The 20,576-nt window shown below is 36.4% G+C and overlaps 1 protein-coding gene across 1 annotated transcript in view; it reads left to right on the top strand.

Moving 5' to 3' along the window:
- Positions 1-20,576, top strand: part of SLC26A8 (solute carrier family 26 member 8) — an 86,758-nt gene that overhangs the window by 34,307 nt on the left and 31,875 nt on the right. The window contains exons 5-7 of the mRNA XM_090280421.1: positions 855-1,019; positions 1,654-1,803; positions 5,406-5,488. Coding sequence (XP_090136547.1) covers positions 855-1,019; positions 1,654-1,803; positions 5,406-5,488 — 398 coding nt within the window. The remainder of the gene's footprint in view (positions 1-854; positions 1,020-1,653; positions 1,804-5,405; positions 5,489-20,576) is intronic.

The following is a 20,576-nucleotide window of genomic DNA, read 5'->3' as shown; positions in this document are numbered from 1 at the left end:
AGGCTTGAGCTAGTTTTCTGAACCTACCCTCTTTAAGGGGATTGGGGTCCAGCCCTTAACCATCAATTTTCCAACTGTGTTTTTGCTATAAAAGATGGATATGTATGTTGCAAAAATATCAAATAATAAAATATAAATTATAAAGTATGCCATCAACTTTTAATCCCATCCCCCAAAGGTAACTTCTATTAATAGTTTGATGTTTATATTTTAAGATTCTTTGTATATTTAGAAATATATAACATTTATTTTATTATATATTATATAACATTAAAATATATTTATATATTTTATATGCATATGTGCATGTAGAATACTATTTTATACACATATGTAGTATATATGTAATCCTGAAGACGTAAATTCAGTTTAATCATTCTTAGTAAAGATAGGAGTCACAGACCAAGAAGTTTGAGCTGGAACATAGGTTTTTTAAATTGTCTTTTCCTTTGTGAAAAGCTTCATTCCTCACAGGAATGTTAATATCTCCTGGAAAGGGTTCTCAGAGCTTCTAATGAAAGGGCTCTTTAAAAAGGCAAAGGCATGTTCTGATTACTCTGTTACTGTTGATCTTAAGTCAACAAGTTCAGTGGATTCTAGGGCAAGAAATTAAGCTTAGGTGCTTGTGAAGAAAGAAATAAGTGTGGTTTAGTGCCTGTAGGGAGTCTCCCAATGAACAAGGACCTACTGTATCTATTAATTTCAGTTGATTAGGGAAGGAGAAACAGAAGTTATCAGGGGGAGCCTAACCTAACTTGCTTGTTGGAAAGCCCCTGGAGAGAACTTAACTGGTGCCATTGCTGGTTTGATGACATTTTGCCTCTATTTTTCTTTTTCATCTGAACCCCCTGCAGCTCTCGATGGGCATGCTAGGTTTTGGCCTCACGGCCACTTACCTTCCGGAGGCTGCAGTAAGTGCGTACCTGGCTGCCACGGCAATACACATTATACAGTCCCAGCTGACTTGCATCTTCGGGATTATAATTAGTTTCCACGCTGGCCCCATCTCTTTCTTCTATGTGAGTAATTTCGACCCTCATCCAAATTACAAATGCCCTGCCCCCTTGCTTCCCCAAAAGAAGTGGATCCAAATGGAGAGACTCCTCCATAGGCAGTTGAGTCAAGAAGGTTCTGGAAATAATTTTCTTTCTCCTAGATTTACAGTCTGGATTAATTGGAGATACCAGTTGGACATGTTCTCAGTTGCATTAACCATGTTGCACAGCTTTTTAAACTAAAGTGATTTACATTAAATTGTGATCTTTAAGATACTATACCTATCATAATTCTTCCCATTACATGCCTCATAACAGACATGTATCCTAAGACATCTAAAGAATATAAATTGCTAACTAATCCCTGAATGCAAGAATGGCATAGGAGCTAAGCTGAAGTACATATATGGTCTGGGAAAATTAATACAGATTAGGCTAACAAACAGAACTCCTGGGTCCTTCTGTTACACTGAAATATATAAAGTGTGTTATTTCCTCCTTGGACATGACTGCCTTTTAATATCACTTTTCCAACTTAAAAAAATACATATCTACACACTTGGTCAAGACTTTTTGCCCAGCAACACTGCCTAGGGACCCCTAGATTTAGGCAATTATATATTCCTTTCTAAGACTCTGTAATTTTGTTTTCTTTCAGAACATAGTTAACTACTGTATGTTGCTCCCAAAAGCTAATTCCACCAGCATCCTACTATTTCTCACTGCTGTTGTCGCTCTGAGAATCAACAAATTCATCCGAATTACCTTCAATCAGTACCCCATTGAGTTTCCCATGGAAGCTTTTCTGGTAGGTGTTTTGATGTTCCAAATTCATGATTCAGATCATTTAAAATACCTATCTTCTTAAAAAATTAAATAAAAAGCAACCTAAGAAGGGGAAGACTGTAAAAATAATTTAAAAATATATATGTTGAATTATGACAAAGCTGAATACATTTAGTTTTAAGTGTTAGCTTATATTTGTAAAACATACTTATTTTCGAAGAACTTTCATCTCTTGCCTCTTTTTCATACTATTAAAAAAAAAAAAAAGACTTCTCCTTCTTATGAAGCAATACAGGCTCATCCCAACAATTTTGCAAAACATAAAGAAGAAAAAAAAGAAAGAGAAGAAATTCCTGTAGCTGCACCACCCAAAGTCAACTATAATGGATACTTCTAGATTTTCAGTTATTCATCTTTTTGTCTTCCAAACAAATACATGACAGGCCTATGCTCAGCGTTGGTGAACTTCCATCTTCTCCTACGCAGACGTTTTGTTCCTGTCTCAGCCTAGCCGCACGTACTGTCCTTAAGCCTCCTTCCATTCTCACCGCGCCACAGTAAAGAAACCGAGGGAGAATGAGATGTGAAAGGCATGACCTAATCCACGTCACTATTAAGTGGCAGAGCTGGGGCTCACCACTGTCTAGTAATTACATTTCTTGTTTTTTTGTAAAAAATCCACTGAAAAATTTATCTTTTGCAGTTTTAATGAACATTCTTAGAACGATAAAGACATTTTCATAAATAAAGCTTAAGTTTTTAAGTCAGTATTTCTCATATTAGGATTGCTGAATCCTTGGGCATCTTTGAGGATTATTTTCCCCTTAAGAAGTGTTCTGCTGCAAGGATACTTAAAGTTCACCAAATATCCTTGTACTCCCCAATATTTCCCAGCCACCCTTGTAGTTAGGCAAGACCATGTGACTGGAGCCAAAGCATAGGAGGCTAGGTGTGAGTCCCCATGTACTTCCTTCCCCCGCTATGGTAATCACGGGGGCTGTATGTTGAGATGAGAGACTGCAGATGGAATTAGCTTGGATCCCTGAGGCATCCTTTGCAAAGACGCTGCCCTGGAGAGACACTGACCCACCATGGACTTGGTGCAGACAAATAACAACTTTTATATGAGACCTCTTGGCTTTATGTTGCCACAGCATACCTATCCTATACTAACTAATCCAGATCCATACAGTTCATGGTTGGAAGAGCATGGAAACTGCTTTGGAAATTGAGACCAAACTCAGTCTCATCACTGTTTACTTCTTAGAGAGGTGCATATTCTTTCTTCTGTGGAGCAGTTGAAAAGCTATTAATTCATAAAGGACAAAAGCTGAAGGGCTGCTTTTACAAAAGACTTTCCAAAAACACTGTACACAAATCGTGGTGCCCGGGTGCCCTGGTGCCCAGGAGACAATGTGCATGTGCAGTTCGGGAAGTGGCATCAGAGGCAGCCTCTCCTTTCCCTGGAACCCAGCCCGCTTCTGGCACCTTAGGAAACCGAGGCTTTGGCGCCACCAGCAGATGGCATCTGTGACACAGACATCAGCTCTCACATGTCAGCTTTATCAAGGTATAACTGACATAAAATTGTAAAATATTAAGTGTGCATCATGTTGATTTGACATATTGGTACATTGTGAAAGGATTCCCCCGTCTGGTTAATTAACACATCCATCACTTCATATATTTATCTTTTTTTTTGGGGGGGTGCATTTTAAGCTCTACTCTCTCATCAAATTTCAGTTGTACAATACAGAATTATTAACTATAGTCATCATGTTATACATTAGTTCCTCACACCTTATTCATTTTGTAGTTGAAAGTCTGTACCTTTTAATCAACTTTTTCCTATTTCCTCCATCACACAGTCCCTGGCAACCACGTCCCTACTCTCTATTTCTATGGGTGTGACTGGTTTTGTTTTTAGGTTCCACGTATAAGTGACGCCAGGCAGTATTTGTTTCTCTCTGTCTAGCTTATTTCACTTATCATAATGCCATTAAGACCTATCCATAGTGACACAAATCAACCCTCTCTTACGAGTCATCAGCAACAGGAATGAGTGCTATTCCTTCAAGCAACCTCAAAGGCATTGAACATTAACCAGGGTTATTAGGAAAGGAGGGAATTACAGCATAGAGGATGCTGTGGGTTTACTGTGGCTGACAGATTGGTTTGTGAGCCACAGTTAAGACTTCCCTTTGGGGAATGCTGGAAATAATTAGGAGGCACCATGAAGTGAAGTGAGGGAGGAACCAGAGGCCCCGTAATACAAGTAGCAGAAGACTTAGAATTATTGCAGTTTAGGTATTAAACTTTTTTGTGACTTAATTTATATTCAGAGGTTATTGAAGTGTACAATGTGCTACTTACACATGTCAAGTGATTGGGAACACTTTCTGCCACATAGTGGGGATTAGAGATATAGGTTAAAACTGGAAAAAGACCTCTATATTTCCCCTGCTGGTGAGAGAAATGGGAGAGGGAAGATAATAGCTTCCGTGGCCTGAGGTGTAACAAGCTTTTCTCAGGGCCCAGCGAGAAACTGCTGTAGATGTGCTGCAGGAACTGTCCCACACCCACCGATCTGGCCTGTCCTTAAGGTGGTAGTCTAAAATATAAGGAAAATGTTCAAGGCTGTATCTGAGATCCAGGTAGAAGCTACTGACAAATAATTCATGAGTCCCATAGCTATAAGAAGTGATACATATTTTATGTTCATCATTTATTTGTGTGTCTGCAGTTAAACTGTATAGCAAATATCAAAAAAGTGGTTGCCTTTGGGTGATTTCTTTCTGCTTGTTAATTGTTCATATTTTTTCTATTTTTCTTTATGAGCAAGTATTATCTTTACACTGGAAATAAAAGAGTTCCTTGGCCACTTGCCACACTTTTTTGTCCCTCTGAAATCAGTAAATTTTTAAAGAGTTTTTTTTAACCCTAGGTGTTGAGTTATATTCTCCATGGTTTAATTTGCTTTGGTATGAGGTCTTTAAGAGGTGTAACAGCAGCTAGGTTACCTATTTTCCTTCTAGTTGAAACAAAAGGGAGACTTGCCATTTAAGAAATTAATGAATGGGGAGGGAAAAAACACAAGTAATTGCTTTGCTAAAGACCTTTCTCCTTGTGCTATAAAATGCCATTCCATATTATTAAGGGTTGGTCAGTAATATAATTCTCAATATACCTCAACAGTCCCCCCAAAAGAGTTATTTATATGAGCACAGCATACATAGATCTAAAAACTTTTAAAAGCAAGGCCTTGATACAGCTCTTACCTGAAAACATGCTTATATTTGCTCTAGATGTTTAAAGTTGGTGAGGAAAAAGAGGTCCAGGGCATTCATTTGTCCACATTATACGTCAGAGACCAAGGCTGAAGTTGCTTTTTGTTCAGGCTACAGTGCTCAAAATAGCCTGGAGAACTAAAAGAGTCAGGGGGGACTTCTGCCTTCCTTGATGCCTGAACTGGCCCTGCCTCTCTCTCCAGCCTTCATGCACAGGGACTGACACTTATTTCATTCTCGGTCTTGCCATAGGCTAAGGGCACCTCCACTCCTGGAAGCAATACATAAAATAATAGTTACATGATTGTATGTCTTTTTTTCTGTTAACCCCCTACAGGTTCTTGGCTTCAGTGCATTTGCAAACAGGATAAACATGGCCACAGAAACCAGCAAGATGTTCATTGATATGATTCCTTATAGGTTAGTAATTTCACTTTTCAAGACCAGTTTTCCCTTTCTGTGACCTCCTCTTAGCCTCTGACCACATAGCTTGATTTATATTCTCCACTAGCAATCTGTAAGCCACAGCCCCATTCAGGTCACTAAGTTCACATTCATTTTAGAACATAGAGCTCCGTGAAAGGAGCAGGGTTAGTACAACCTCTTGTTTCTTCTCCGGTCAGTCTCTGGCTCTCTTTCCATAGTGGAATCAATCCCCTTACCCAAGTAAATCGTTGAGTATATGAGGTACCAGAGAGACCCACGCATTTTTTCCCTAATACATTATGGGCCTTCTCAACCTCCATACCTATTTGATTGACTGTCAAGGATGGAACAAGAGGCACCTCTGTTTTCCTAGCTTCTCTCCTGGGGTTCAGTGCTCATGAGATCAGCATTCCTTCTGTCTTCAGCCACTGAGACTGAATCGGTGTTCTTGAGTAACGTTATGCTATTACTCTGAGTAGAAAGCTGTCATCAAATCATCTGGCAAACACAGTTCTTATGGACTCACAATTAATTTACATTATAATTCCTACCAGTGACTATGGGACATCACTCTTTCTTCCGTTAGGAAATTATAATTTCTTTAACCTTGATCAGATGAATCACTTTTGTTAAGAAAAGCAATATACTGCAGTTTGTTGACTGAGGCAGGCTTTTGAATAACATTGTTCATTTCCCCATGTTCTTCAAGAGGGAACACTACAAAGAGTCAGAGTTACTGACTAGCCCCCAGGATAATGAAACAGGCTACTTTGACACAACCAGATTAAATTACAGTACAGTATTCCCTCACTTATCGTGGGAATTACGTTCCAGGCCCCCCTGCAAAATAGGAACCTTAAATTTATTCTACACTCTTAAACCTACGTAACTTTAACAACATACATATACAGTACTGCAAAATCCTGCGATATAATGAAAAATCCGTGATAAATAATTAAATATAATATTTTTTAAAATCCCGTGATACAGTGAGGCTGCGATAAGGGACTATGTCCCTCTCTATATTGCAGTTCACCTTTATTGCGGCCTCACTGTATCACGGGATTTTAAAAAATATTATATTTAATTATTTACTGCGGATTTTTCGCTATATCGCAGGATTTTGCGATACTGTACAGTAAATACTAAAATAAATGTAAGGTTCCTACTTTGCGGATTTTCACCTATCACAGGGGGTCTAGAACGTAATACCTGCAATAAGTGAGAGATCGCTGTAGTCTCATATCCTACCAGTTGTCAGTAAAATCTGATGATGGTTAAATCCATTTGAAATTCTGTTAAATTGGGGGGAAAAAAGTGAGCAGACTTACCAGGGAATGTGACAGTAAATAAGGTTTGGTCTCTACCCTCAGAAAGAAATAACATGAACAATGGGATTGATACTTTATGTAATTATTTTATTTCATTTGCTCCCCACATTAATTATTAGGTAGATATTATCTTCTTTTTATGGCTGAGGAAACTAAGACTTATCAAGTTTAAATTACTCATCCAAGCTCACGCAGCTGGTCAGTGGCTGAACTACTGTTGGATCCCATTTCTTTTTAATTCTAAAAGCTGATCATAACCCCTCTATTATACTCAATATGCTTCTGTTATTAATGACTGAAAAACCACAAAGTCAACTTTTGTTCATATCTTATAAAATTCAAGGGTATAGGTAGACAAGTGAGCATTCCAAAAATCTAATTTTAGGTATTGCATTGACTTCCTTTTTTATTATTTATTTATCCAAAGTTGTTAGGGACTAGGAAAAAAAAACCAATTAAACTTAGGTCCTTCAATATCCATGTCCCCTTTCAATCTAAGCTGTTAACTAAGAATTGTATGTTATAGAGAACAGCAGAAAAGAAAAACAGTAGTTGGTGTTGTTATCATACTAAATATATTTAAGGTTTACTAACATATATTTAGGCAATAAATTCCCTTTACTGTGTACCTCTTTGGGACAGCCATATTCTTACCTAAATTCTTAAAATTACAAAAAAGGGCCCAGACCAGTGTGGCTCAGTTGGTTTGAGCATTGTCCCTTAACTGAAATGTTGTGGGTTAAATTCCCAATCAGGGCACATATCTAGGTTGTGTGTTTGGTTCTGGTCCAGTTCGGTCATGTTTGAGAGGCAACCAATTGATGCTTCTCTTTCACTTCAATGGTTCTCTCTCCCTTCTTCTCTCTCTAAAAGCAATGAAAGAGTTGTCCTCAGGTGAGGATACAAAAAAATTTTTTTAAGGACAAAAGGGGAAAATTTAATAAAAAGTTAAATATCTATGTTTGAACATTTAGCTATATTCCTATATTGCTCATTACCTGGAAAGCACCAAGGTGCTTTAAAGTTTTAAGTATGTTATAAATAGGAAATTAAAATTTACATAGTTGAATAATGAAGAAAAAGATATTCAAAAATAAGAATTTAGATTTTTTCCACATAAAAATGGTGAGAAATGGGAAGATAGGAAGAGGTAGCACTTTCAGGTACTGACAGTGATGCTACTTTAAGGAAAATGAAATTCAAGTGCATAAACTAATAAGAAATTTTAATTAGGTAAGGCATTAAAATATATCTCAAAATTTAAAAATTTTCCCAAGTGTATTTAATACATTAATTATTTTACTGAATTTGGATTTTACACAAAATTTCAGAAATAAATCAATCATTGAGTCATATATCTATGTCTGTCTTTTTTTATATTATCTGTGTCTTGACTAAATGATATGACTAATCAGAAGAATAAACATTTTAAATAGCAAACTTTATCTAAAATACTAAGGACTTTTTTTTCATACAACTTTAAAAAAAATCTGGAGATATGAAAATCATTGCATACCTGTGCTTCCAAATTTAGTTTAAAGATTACTTATTTATTTTAAGAGAGAGGGGAAGGAAGGGAGAAAGAGAGGGAGAGAAACATTGATGATGCATGAGAAAAACATCGGTTGGTTGCTTCTTGCACATGGCCCAACCAGGGACCACAACCCAGGCATGTGTCCTCCCTGGGACTTGATCTGGCAACCTTTCGGTTCACAGGCCAACACTCAATTCACTGAGCCACACCAGCCAGGGTTCAAGTTCATTTTAAAGAATTATTCTACTGTGGGTCTATGAAAAAACTGCCCTCCAAATCAAAAAGATTTCTCTTCCTTTATTTAGTCTGTTAATTTTATGATTGAATTTTGAATGTTAACCAACATTGCATCCTGGGATAAATCTCACTTGGTCATGATACATTATAATTTTAAATATTGATTTGCTAACGAGATATTTAAAATGTTTATGGCTATGTTCATGAAGGATATTAACTTAAGATTTTCTTGTAATATCTGTGTCTGGTTTTGGTATCAGAGTAATGTTACCATCATAAAAGGATTTGCAATGTATTCTCATCTTGAATTTCTAGAGAAGTTTCCATAGAATTGGCATTACATCTTTCTCAAATATTTGATAGAGTTCATTAGTGAAGATATTTAGACCTTGAATTTTCATTGTGGGAAGGTTCTTAACTACAAATTCAATGTTTAAATAGGCTATTTACTAAATAAAACTTTTATTAAATTATATAATCATTGTTTATGATTCAGGTTATCTATTTATTCTTGAGACAACTTTATTAGTTTTAGTGATTCAAAGTATATTTTCATTTAATCTAAGTTGTCAAATATATTTATAACAACATAAAAAGTTATTTATAATACTCTCTTGTTTTAGTAACAGATTTATCGATATACAATTCACATACCACAAAATTCACCATTTTAAAGTATACACTTTAGTGGGTGTTAGTATATTCTCAAAGTTATGCAAATACCACCACTATCTAATGTTAAAACATTTAATCACCCTCAAAAGTAATCCTGTACCTGTTAGCACTCCAAAATGCCACTCTCTACAGCCCTTGGGTACCACTAATCTACTTCTGTCTCTATGGTTTTGCCTATTCTGGATATTGTATATCAATGGAATCATAAATTACGTGCTCTTTTGACTATGTTTTCTTTCACTTAGCATAATTTTTTTCAAGATCTATCCATGTTGTACCATGGATCATTCCTATTTATGGCTGAATAATATTCCATTTATATTGATATACCACATTTGTTAATCTGTTCATCAGCTGATTGACATTTCAGTTATTTTCCACTATTGGTTATTATGAATAGTGCTACTATGAACATTCAAGTGCAAGTTTTTCTTTAATTCCTGTTTGCATTTCTTTTGAAACTATCTAGGAGTAGATTTATTTGCTGGGTCATATGGTAATTCTATGTTTACCTTCTTTAGGAACTGCCAAACTATTTTCCATAGCAGTTGCACCATTTTACATTCCCACCAGCACAGAGTTCCAATATCTCCACATCCTTATCAACACTTGTTATTTTCTGTTGTTATTGCTATTATTACCACTCTCCTAGCACATATGAAGTGATATATCACTCTGGCTTTGATTTGCACTTCCACAGTAATTAATGATGTTGAGCATCTTTTCATGTGCTTATTGGTCACTTGTATATCTTTTTTGGAGAAATGTCTATTCAACTCATTTAGCTATTTTTAATTGGGTTATTTGTCTTTTTGTTGTTTAATTATAGGAATTATTTATATATGAAATCATTTATGTGATTTGCTAGTATTTCTGCCCATTTTTGTGGGTTGTCCTTTACTTTTCTTGATAGATTTTTGAAAGCACAAACGTTTTTAATTTTGAGGAAATCCAACTTATTTTTTCTTTTGTCATTTGTCTTTTTGGTGTTATACTGAAGAAAAAGTTACCTAATCCAAGGTCATGAAAATTTACTCTTATGTTTTCTTCTAAGAGTTTTATAGTCTTTGGTCTAACATTTAGGTCTTTGATCCATTTTAAGTTTATTGTTGTATATAAAGGGAGGCCAAAAGTAGGTTTACAGTTATAATACAAATAAATAATACAAGATTAAATTGTTTCATGTACTCACAACAGTAAGCCTACTTTCGCCCACCCAACCCCTGTATTGTAGGATAGGAATCCAACTTTATCTTTTACATTTGAATATCCAGTTGCCCCAGCACCATTGAAGAATCTTTCCTGATTGAATGATTATGGCACTTTTCTTGAAAATCAATTCACCATTTAACGTTTGGGTTTATTTTTGAACTCTTGATTCTATTCCATTGATTTACATGTTTATGCTATGCCACTCTCAGTTATTGTAGCTTTGAAGTAAGTTTTGAAATGGAGAAGTGTGAGTCCTCCAACTTCATTATTCATTTTCAAGATTGGTTCAGGCTATTTCAGGGTTCTTCGCAATTCCATATGAATTTTAGAATCAACTTTTCCATTTCTGCAAAAGTGGTCATTGGGGTTTTGATACAGATTACATTGAATCCATATATTGCTTTGATGCTCTCACCAAATACATGAAATATGCTTAAATCCATTAATACATAAACATGCTAAAAGAATAAACTTTTCACCCTTGGAAAATGCTATGGAACCAATTCATTATTTTAAAAATTGTTAAAGGAAACAAATCAAGTATTAAAACATGTCTTTCTGTAAGAACTGCTCTTTTAGAGTATCAAAATAGTTGATAATAAGACATTTCACTTTATAGAAGAATTATATTCAATAAAAGGAGAAATAATTATAGAATTAGAATATCACCATTAAGGCATACTAGCATATCATCTGTTAAGATCATAAAAAGAGACAATTAATAACAAAATATCAGAAAGATAAATTAAGAAAACAATCCCATTTACAACTGTATAAAAAAATAAAACACCTAAGAATAAATTTAACCAAGAAGGTGAAAGACCTGTGACTGATAACTATAAGACATTGATGAAAAAAATTGAAGATGACCAATAAATGAAAAGATATTCCATGCTTATGGATTGGAAGAATTAATGTTAAAATGTTTGTACACCCAAAGCAATCTATGCACTCAATGTAATCCCTATCAAAATTCCAATCTCATATTTCGCAGAAATAGAACAAACAATACTAAAATTTTTATGGAATCTCAAAAGACCCCAAATAGCTAAAGTAATCTTGGAAAAGAAGAACAAAGATGGAGGCATTATACCTCCTGATTTCAAACTATATTGCAAAGCTACAGTAATAAAAACAATATGGTATCAGGATAGAAAAAACAGACACATAGATGAAAGCAATAGAATAAAGAGCCCAGAAATAAACCCATGCATATGTGATCTATTAATTTACAACAATAGACAGCCACATGCAGAAAAAAGAAACTGAACCACAAAAATGAACTCAAAGTGGAGTAAAGACTTAAACTTAAAACCTAAAACCATAAAGCTCCTGGAAGAAAACTTAAGCAGTAAGCTCCTTTTTAAAAAAATGTTTTATTTTTTATGCTATTACAGTTGTCCCAGTTTTTCCCCCTTTGCCCTCCTCCGCCCAGTCTAGCCCCCTTCCATAGTCAATCCCCTTACCATTGTCCATGTCCATGGGTCCTTTGTATATGTTTTTTTTACTAATACCTTCACCTTCTTTCAACCCTCCCTCCTCCCCTCTTACCACTGTGAGTCTATTCTATGACTCTATGCCTCTGATTCTATGTGGCTCATTAGTGTATTTTGTTCATTAGGTTCCTCTTATAAGTGAGATCATATGGTATTTGTCTTTCACCACCTGGCTTATTTCACTTAGCATAATAGTCTCCAGTTCCAACCATGCTGTCACAAAAGATAGGAAATCCTTTTTTTCTGCTGCATAGTATTCCACTGTGTAAATGTATCACAGCTTTTTTATCCATTCATCTACTGATGGGTACTTAGGCTGTTTCCATATCTTGGCTATTGTAAATAGTGCTGTTATGAACAAAGGGTGCATAGATTCTTTTGAATTGGTGTTTCTGGGTCCTTAGGGTATATTCACAGCAGTGAAATAGCTGTGTCAAAAGATAGTTACGTTTTTAATTTTTTGAGGAAACTCCATACTGTTTTCCACAGTGGCTGCACCAGCCTGCATTCCTACCAACAGTGCACTAGGGTTCCCTTTTATCTACATCCTCATCAGTGCTTGTTGTTTGTTGACTTATTAATGATAGCCATTTTGGCAGGTGTGAGATGATATCTCATTGTGGTTTTAATTTGCATCTCTTTGATGGCTAGTGATGTTGACCATTTTTTCATATGCCCATGGGCCCTCTGTATGTCCCCCTTGGAGAAGTTTGTATTTAGGTCCTTTGCCCATTTTTAAATTGGATTGCTTTTCTTCCTGGTGTTGAGTCGTATGAGTTCTCTATATATTTTGGAGAGGAAACCCTTGTCCGATGTATCAATGGCAAATATGTTCTCCTGTAAGGTTGGTTCCCTTTACATTTTGATGGTTTCTTTAGCCATGCAGAAGCTTTTTAATTTGGTGTAGTCCCATTTGTTTACTTGTTTATTTTATTTCCCTTGCCCTAGGAGATATATTGGCAAAAATATTGCTACATGGGGTATCTGAAATTTTATGGCCTATGTTTACCTCTATGGCTTTTATGGTGTCATGACTTATATTTAAGTGTTTTATCCATTTTGAGTTTATTCTGGTGTCTGGTGTAAGTTGGTGGTCTAGTTTCATTTTTTGCATGTACCAGTCCAGTTCTCCCAACACAATTTATTGAAGAGACTATCTTTACTTCGTTGTATGCTCATGCCCCCTTTGTCAAATATAGAGACATGGGTTTACTTCTGGGCTCTCTATTCTGTTCCATTGATCTATGTGTCTGTTCTTATACCAGTGTCAGACTGTCTTGATTACAGTGGCCTTGTAGTACAGTTTGATATCAGATATTGTGATCTCTCCAACTTTGTTCTTTCTCAAGATTGCAGGGTCTTTTTAAGTTCCATATACATTTGTTCTAGATCTGTGAAATATGCCATTTGTATTTTAATAGAAATTGCTTTGGGGAGTATTATTTTAATGATGTTAATTCTCCAATCCATGAATACAGTATATGCTTCCATTTATTTGTCTCTTCCTCAATTTCTTTCTTCAGTGTTCTAGTTTTCCAAGTACAGGTCTTTACCTCCTTGGTTAAATTTATTCCTGGGTAATTAATTAATTAATTAATTTTGTTGCTATAGTAAATGGGATTTTTTTTTTAGTTTTCTGATAGTTTATTGTTGGTGTACAAAAGTGCCATTGCTTTCTGAATATTGACTTTGTATCCCACTACTTTGCCAAGTTCACTTATTAGGTCAGCTAAGTGTTTTGGTTGAGTTTATAGGGTTTTCTATATGCACTATCATGTCATATGCAAATAATGACAGTTTTACTTCCTCCTTTCCAATTTGAATGCCTTTTATTTCTTCTTCTTGTCTGATCACTGTGGCTAGGACTTCCACTACTATGTTGAATAAGAGTGGTGAAAGCAGACACCCTTGTGTTCCTGATTTTAAGGGAAATGCTTTTAGTTTTTGCCCATTGAGTACGATGTTGGCAGTAGGTTTTTCATTTAAGGCCTTTATTATGTTGAGGTATGCTCCCTCTATTTCCACTTTGCTGAGTTTTGTTTTGTTTTTATCATAAATGGGTACTGGATTTTATCAAATGTTTTTCTGCATCTATTGATATGATCACATGATTTTTGTCTTTCACTTTGTTTATGTGATGTATTACATTTATTGATTTGTGAATATTGTACTATCCTATCCCTGAAATAAATCCCACTTGATCATGGTGTATGACCTTTTAATAGATTGATGGATCTGGTTTGCTAATATTTTGTTGAAGATTTTAGCATCTATGTTCATCAGCAATATTGGCCTGTAATTTTCTTTCTTTGTTGTGTCTACCTGGTTTTTGAATTAGAATAATATTGGCATCGTAAAAAGAGTTTGGGATTCTTCCCTCTTCTTGAATTTTTCTGGAATAGTTTGAGAAGGACAGGTGTTAGTTCTTCTTTAAATGGTTGGTAAAATTTGCCTGTGGAGCCATACGGTCCAGGGCTTTTGCATTCTGGGAATTTTTGATTACTACTTCAAGTTCACTAGTTGTTAGCAGTCTATTTAGGTTTTCTGCTTCTTCCTGATTCAGTGTTTGGAGATTGTATGTTTCTAGAAATGAATCCATTTCTCCCAGGTTGTCCAATTTCTTGGCATATAGTTGTTCATAGTAATTCCTTACAATCCTTTGTATTTCTGTATTATCAGTTGTTATTTCTCCTTTTTCATTTACCATTTTATTTATTTGGGTCCTTCTCTCCTCTCTCCCTTTTCACTCCCCCTCCCCTCTCTCTTTTGATGAGTCTGGTTAAAGGTTGTCAATTTTGTTTATGTTTTCATAGAACCAGCTGGAGGCATTGTTCCTCTGAAAGGTTTTCTTTTAGTTTCTATGTCAATTATTTCTGCTCTGATCTTGATTATTTCTTTCCCTCTGCTCACTCTGGACTTTGTTTGTTATTGTTCCTCTAGTTCTTGTAGATATAGGGTTAGGTTGTTTATTTGAGATTTTTTTCTATCTTCTTTAGTCGGGCTATAATGCTGTGAACTTCCCTCAGGACTGCTTTCGCTTTGTCCCATAGGTTTTGGGTTGTTGTGTGTTCATTTTCATTTGTTTCTAGATATTTCTTGATTTATTCCTTGATCTCATTGTTAATCCAATCATTATTTTAAAAACATGTTATTCAGCCTCCATGTATTTGAATGATTTTTAGTATTTTTCCTGAGGTTGGTTTTTAGTTTAAAGCCATTGTGATCCTAGAAGATGCTTGATATAATTCAATTCTTTTGAATTTTTTAAGGCTTGCTTTGTGTCCTACCATGTGGTCTATCTTTGAAAACGATCCATGTGCATTTGAGAAGAATATATATTTTGTTTCTTTGCAGTGAAATCTTCTTTAAATATCAGTTAAGTCCATTTAATATAGAGTGTCATTTAATGCTATTATATCCTTGTTGATTTTCTGTTTGGAAGGTCTATCAATTGTTGACAGTGGGATGTTAAATTCCCTATAATGACTGTATTGCTGTCGGTCTCTTTCTTAAAGTTCTCCAAGATTTTCTTTATATATTTAGGTACTGCTATATTGGATGCACATACTTCATATGTTTACAATGTTTATATACTCTTGTTGGACTACTCCCTTAAGTATTATGTAATGACTTTCTTTGACTCTTGTTATGGCCTTAGTTTTGAAGGCTATTTTGTCTGGTACAAGTATTGCTACTCAAGCTTTTTTTTTTTTTTTCCTGTCCATTTGCATGGAATATTTTTTCCATGTCTCACTTTCAGCCTGTGTAAATATTTTGTTCTGAGGCAGGTCTTTTGCAGTCAGCATATATGTCTTTTGATTGAAGCACTTAATCCGTGCACATGGTTTAAGGTTATTATTTATAGGTACTTATTCATTGCTATTTTCCCCCTTTGTACCTGTTTTCCCTCCTCTTTCTATTTCTTCTTCTTCATAAAGCAGTCCCTTTAGCATCTTTTGCAATGCTGGTTTGGTGGAGATGTAATCTTTTAATCTTTTTATAAATCTGGAAAGCTCTTTATTTTGCTTTCCATTTTAAATGAGAGCCTTGCTGGATAGAGTAGTCTTGGTTTCAGATTCTTGCTTTTCATTACTTGGAATATTTCATGCCAGTCCCTTCTGGCTTGTAGTGTTTCTGTTGAGAAGTCAGCTGATAGCCTTATTGGAGCTCCTTTGTATGTTACTAGCTAGTTCTCCTTTACAACTTTATGATTCTCTCTGTCTTTACATTTTACCATTTTAATTGAGATATGTCTTATAGTGGGCCTCTTGGGACTCATTTTGATTGGGACTCTCTGCTTCCTGAACTTGTATGACTTTTTCCTACACCAAGTTAGGAACTTTACTGTCATCACATTTTCAAACAGGCTTTCTTTCTTTTGCTCCATTTCTTCTTCTTTTGAAATCCCTATGGTGTAAATGTTGTTATGTTTCATGTTGTCCCAAAGCTCCCTTAAACTATCCTCCTTTTCTTTAAGTCTTTTTAAAAAAAATTTGTTGCTCTGTTTTTTTCTACCTTGTCTTCCAACTCACTGATTCGATCCTCTGTTTCATCTAGCCTACTTTTAAATTCTTCTAGCGTATCCTTCATTTCGGATATTGTATTCTTCATGTCCACCTGGTTCTTTTTCATAGTTTCAATGTCTACTTTCATGCTGATGTAGTTCCCACTAAGTCCCCTGTAGCTCCCATAAAGTTCCTTGTAGTTCTCACTAACTTCCTTGAACATCCTTATAACCATTACTTTGAACTCTATGTTTGATCAATTGCTTGCCTCGATTTCATTTAGCTCTGTTTCTGGGGATTCCTTCTTACCTTTTGATTGGGGGTTGTTTCTTTGTCTCCTCAGTTTAGATAACTCTCTTTGTTTGTTTCTAGATATTAGATTGATCTGCCTTGACTCCCTGTCTTTGTGGGGTGGCCTTCTGTGGTAGGAGTCCTGTTGGACTCAGTGGTTAAGTTTCCTTGATCTCCTGAGCTCAAGGATGCCCTTTGTACAGTTTGTGTGGGTTCTCCTGTTATATTTGGGTTTTGGTTGTTGGCCTGTTCATTGGTGCTTTCTACCCTCCATCTGCTGACTGAGAGTCTCAACCCCCACCACATCTTATATGCTGCTGTACAGGTGCTGACAGAACAAAACAAAACAACACAAAACACAAAACCCACACCAGCAACAATACCTCCCAACAACCACAGCAATATCGATGAGAAATGATCAAATATTAATAAATGTGGAAAAAGAATAAGAAAAGACTATGAGATGACTAAAGGAAAGAAATGATTTTGAGAGGATAGAGGGATGAGAAATAATAAGAATAAGGAATAGGAACAAGGAATCACCACAAGAGGTTGAAGAAAGGGAAAAATAAAATTTTAAATGAAATTAAGAAAGGGAAGAAAGAAGGCAAAATGGAATAAGAAAAGGGTACAGTAAAATATAAGATGTGAAATTTTAAAATAGTGAAAAAATCGGAACAAAACTGAAGAAAAAGAAAAAGCATTAAAAAGCTCTGTGAAAGAAAAATCATGAAAAAAACAGTGGAATTCATCTCAGCAATTTTGTGCTTACTTGCTGGCTTCTGGATGCAGTGCTGGTGTTGTTTGAAGTTGGTACAAGATGCTGTCCCCATCTAACTTTAGACAGCCTGTTCAAAGCTACGAGTGATCCACAGTCTGTGGCTGTCTCCTTCAGGCTTGATTGCATCCAGGATGGTCCTCACTGCTCTGCACTGCTGGCTTTTTATCAGCACAAGGCCCAGCAGTGGGTCAACTAATGACTGAAAGCACCGCAGTACCACCTCCACCTGCCTCTGCCTATGGTCCTGCTGTTAGTCCTGATCTAGCTGCTGACCTGTCTGTTTCTGAGAGGGCTTCTAGTGGAATCTGGAGAATGGGACTGCTGGATCTCCTGTGGGTCGTGCCCTCAGACTTCAGGGAAGATGGTGTGTTCACATGTCTGAGTTTATCCCAAAGTATTTCCCTGAACTTGGCAGGGAAAAGCCCCTAGTAAAGTAGCAGGTTGGGCCTTGAAAGCCCAGAGTCTGGGTTTGTAAGGAACCAGGAATATGATCTTAGGCTCTGTGGTGAGGGGGAAGCACCAGTCTGTTTCCCAGGAGAGTGAATGGAATGGCTGTGTCTAAAGCCAGTCTCTAATACCCCTGAGTCTGCCTATGTTCTTTCTCCTCAGTAGGGAATAAGATGCAGGTTGGGGGAAGTTAAGAAAGAAAAAGAAAAAGAAAGATTCTGGTTGGAACAAGCACGGTTTCAAAGGGTATGATAAGTGGGATTCCAGAGGATGAGGCTAGGAGGTTTTCAGAGGTTGGGGCCAGCATTTTCCCACAGGGAAGGGTAATTGTTTCTCCACCTGGAAGGGACTTGCTCTTCTCAAGGAGAATGGCTGCTGTGGTATGGTGTTAGGTCTTAGCACTGGGAACCTGCAGCCTGCAAAGTTTCTTTTGAGAAATCAGCAATAGTCTTATGGAAACTCCTTTGCAGTTAAGTCTTTGCTTTTCTCTTGCTGCTTTTAAGATTCTCTCTTTATCTTTAAACTTTGGCATTTTGATTATGATGTGTCTTTGTGTGGTCCTCTTTGATCCAACTTGTTTGGGACTCTCTGCTTCCTGCACTTATATGTCTTTCCCAAATTAGGGATGTTTCCTTTCATTATTTTTTTCAAATAAGTGTTTAATGTTTTGCTCTTCCTCTTCTCCTTCTGGCATCCCTATGATTTGGATGTTGGCATTTTTGGAGATGTCCCAGAGTCTTCTTATACTCTCTTCATTTTTTGAATTCTTGTTTCTTCATTCTGTTCTGGTTAAATGTTTATTTCTTCCTTATGTTACAACTCATTAATATGAAACCTGGCTTCCTTCCCTTCACTATTGGTTCCCTGTGGATTTTTCCTTATTTCACTTAGTGTAACCTTCATTTCTTCCTTTATGTTGTTGCTGTAGTCAGTGCGTTTTCTGAGCATCCTGAACACCCGTGCTTTGAACCCTGAATCTGATAGGTTGGCTATTTCCATTTTATTTAGCTCTTTTTCTTGGGTTTTGTTCTATTCCTTCATTTGGGCCATATTTCTTTGTCTCCTCAAGTTGGCAGCCTCCCTGTGTTTGTTTCTGTTTTAGATAGAGCTGTTTTGACTCCCTGTCTTAGCACACCTGTTAAGTTGTATGGGGTAGAGCCTTAGGTATTTGCCAGGGCAGGGCAACCCAGTTTATTGCTTTGTGGCTCTTTGTAGGGGGAGTGCTTGAAGAGGGAACAGTGCTGCTGCCTGGTTTCTGGAGGTTTGCCTGGCACTCGCCCTGTTTGCATTCACTTAACCCACTTTCCATATATGACTGGCACCCTTCCAGCTGTTGCCCTAGTGGTGAATGCCAGAGTGGGAGGGCTTATGTATCTTCTAAGTTTGTGTGGGTCCTTTAAATGGACTCTCCTGAGTAAATGGCAGCTTCTTCCACTGCCCCAACTCCTACTGGTTTTTATAACCATGGTTATGAAATTTCATCTTCTTGGTGCTAGAACCCAGGGCTATGTAGTATGGGCTGGGGTTGGGATCAACTGCTCCAAAAGTATCCCTCCTAATTTTTACCCACCACACAAGAATGTGGGACCACCCATTCCACCACTGCCACTGCCGCCACCTCTCCATGCCACACTGTGTCTCCTCAGCTCTCCACCCCAACTCTGTGTTTCCACCCTTCCGACCCATCTGGGTAAGTGTGGCTTCTTTAAATCCTTAGTTGTTGAACTTCCATACAGTTCAATTTTCTGGCAGTTCTAGGTGTTATTTGCTTTGAGGTTAGATGTCATTCTTCTTGTAGTTATGTGAGGAGGCGAAGCTGGTCTACCTACACCCTCATCTTGACTGGAAGTCCTGCAAGATAAATTTTCTTACCCTACCACCATCTTGCCACCCCTTCAACAGTAAGCTTCTTGACATTGATCTTGGAGATGATATTTTTTGTTTGACTCATAAAAGCAAAGACAAAAAAACAAAAGCAAAACTAAATAAGTGGGACTACATCAAACTAAAAACCTTCTGCATAGCAAATGAAACATCAAAAAAATGAAAGGGCAGTCTGTCAAATGTGAGCAAAATTTTTGTATTATATACCTGAAATAGAAGTTAATATCCTAAATATATAAAGAACTCATACAATCAGTAGCAAAAAAAATCAAACAACATCATTTAAAAATGGGCAGAGGATCTGAAAAGACATTTTTCCAAAGAAGATATACAGATGGCAAATAGATCAATGAAAAGATCCTCAGTATTTTTAATCATCAGGGAAATGTGAATCAAAACCACAATGAGATATCACCCATACTTGTTAGAATGGCTATTATCAAAAAACAAACAAACAAATAAGAAACAATGATTGTTGGGGAGGATGTGGAAAAAAGGGAACCCTTGAGTACTGATGGTGGAATGGAAGTTTCTCAAAAAATTACAAATAGAATTACCATGTGATCTAACAATTTCACTTCTGGTATTTATCCAAAGGAAATGAAACCACTCACTCAAAAAGATATCTGCACCCCCATGTTCACTGCAGGATTATTTACACTAGCCAAGATATGGAAACAACCTAAGTA

This window comes from Furipterus horrens, unplaced genomic scaffold (assembly GCF_987537825.1).
Source record: "Furipterus horrens unplaced genomic scaffold, mFurHor1.1.pri manual_scaffold_6, whole genome shotgun sequence".
Lineage (NCBI taxonomy): Eukaryota > Metazoa > Chordata > Mammalia > Chiroptera > Furipteridae > Furipterus > Furipterus horrens.
Note: the sequence above shows the minus strand (reverse complement) of the source record. Positions and strands in the feature narration are given on the sequence as shown.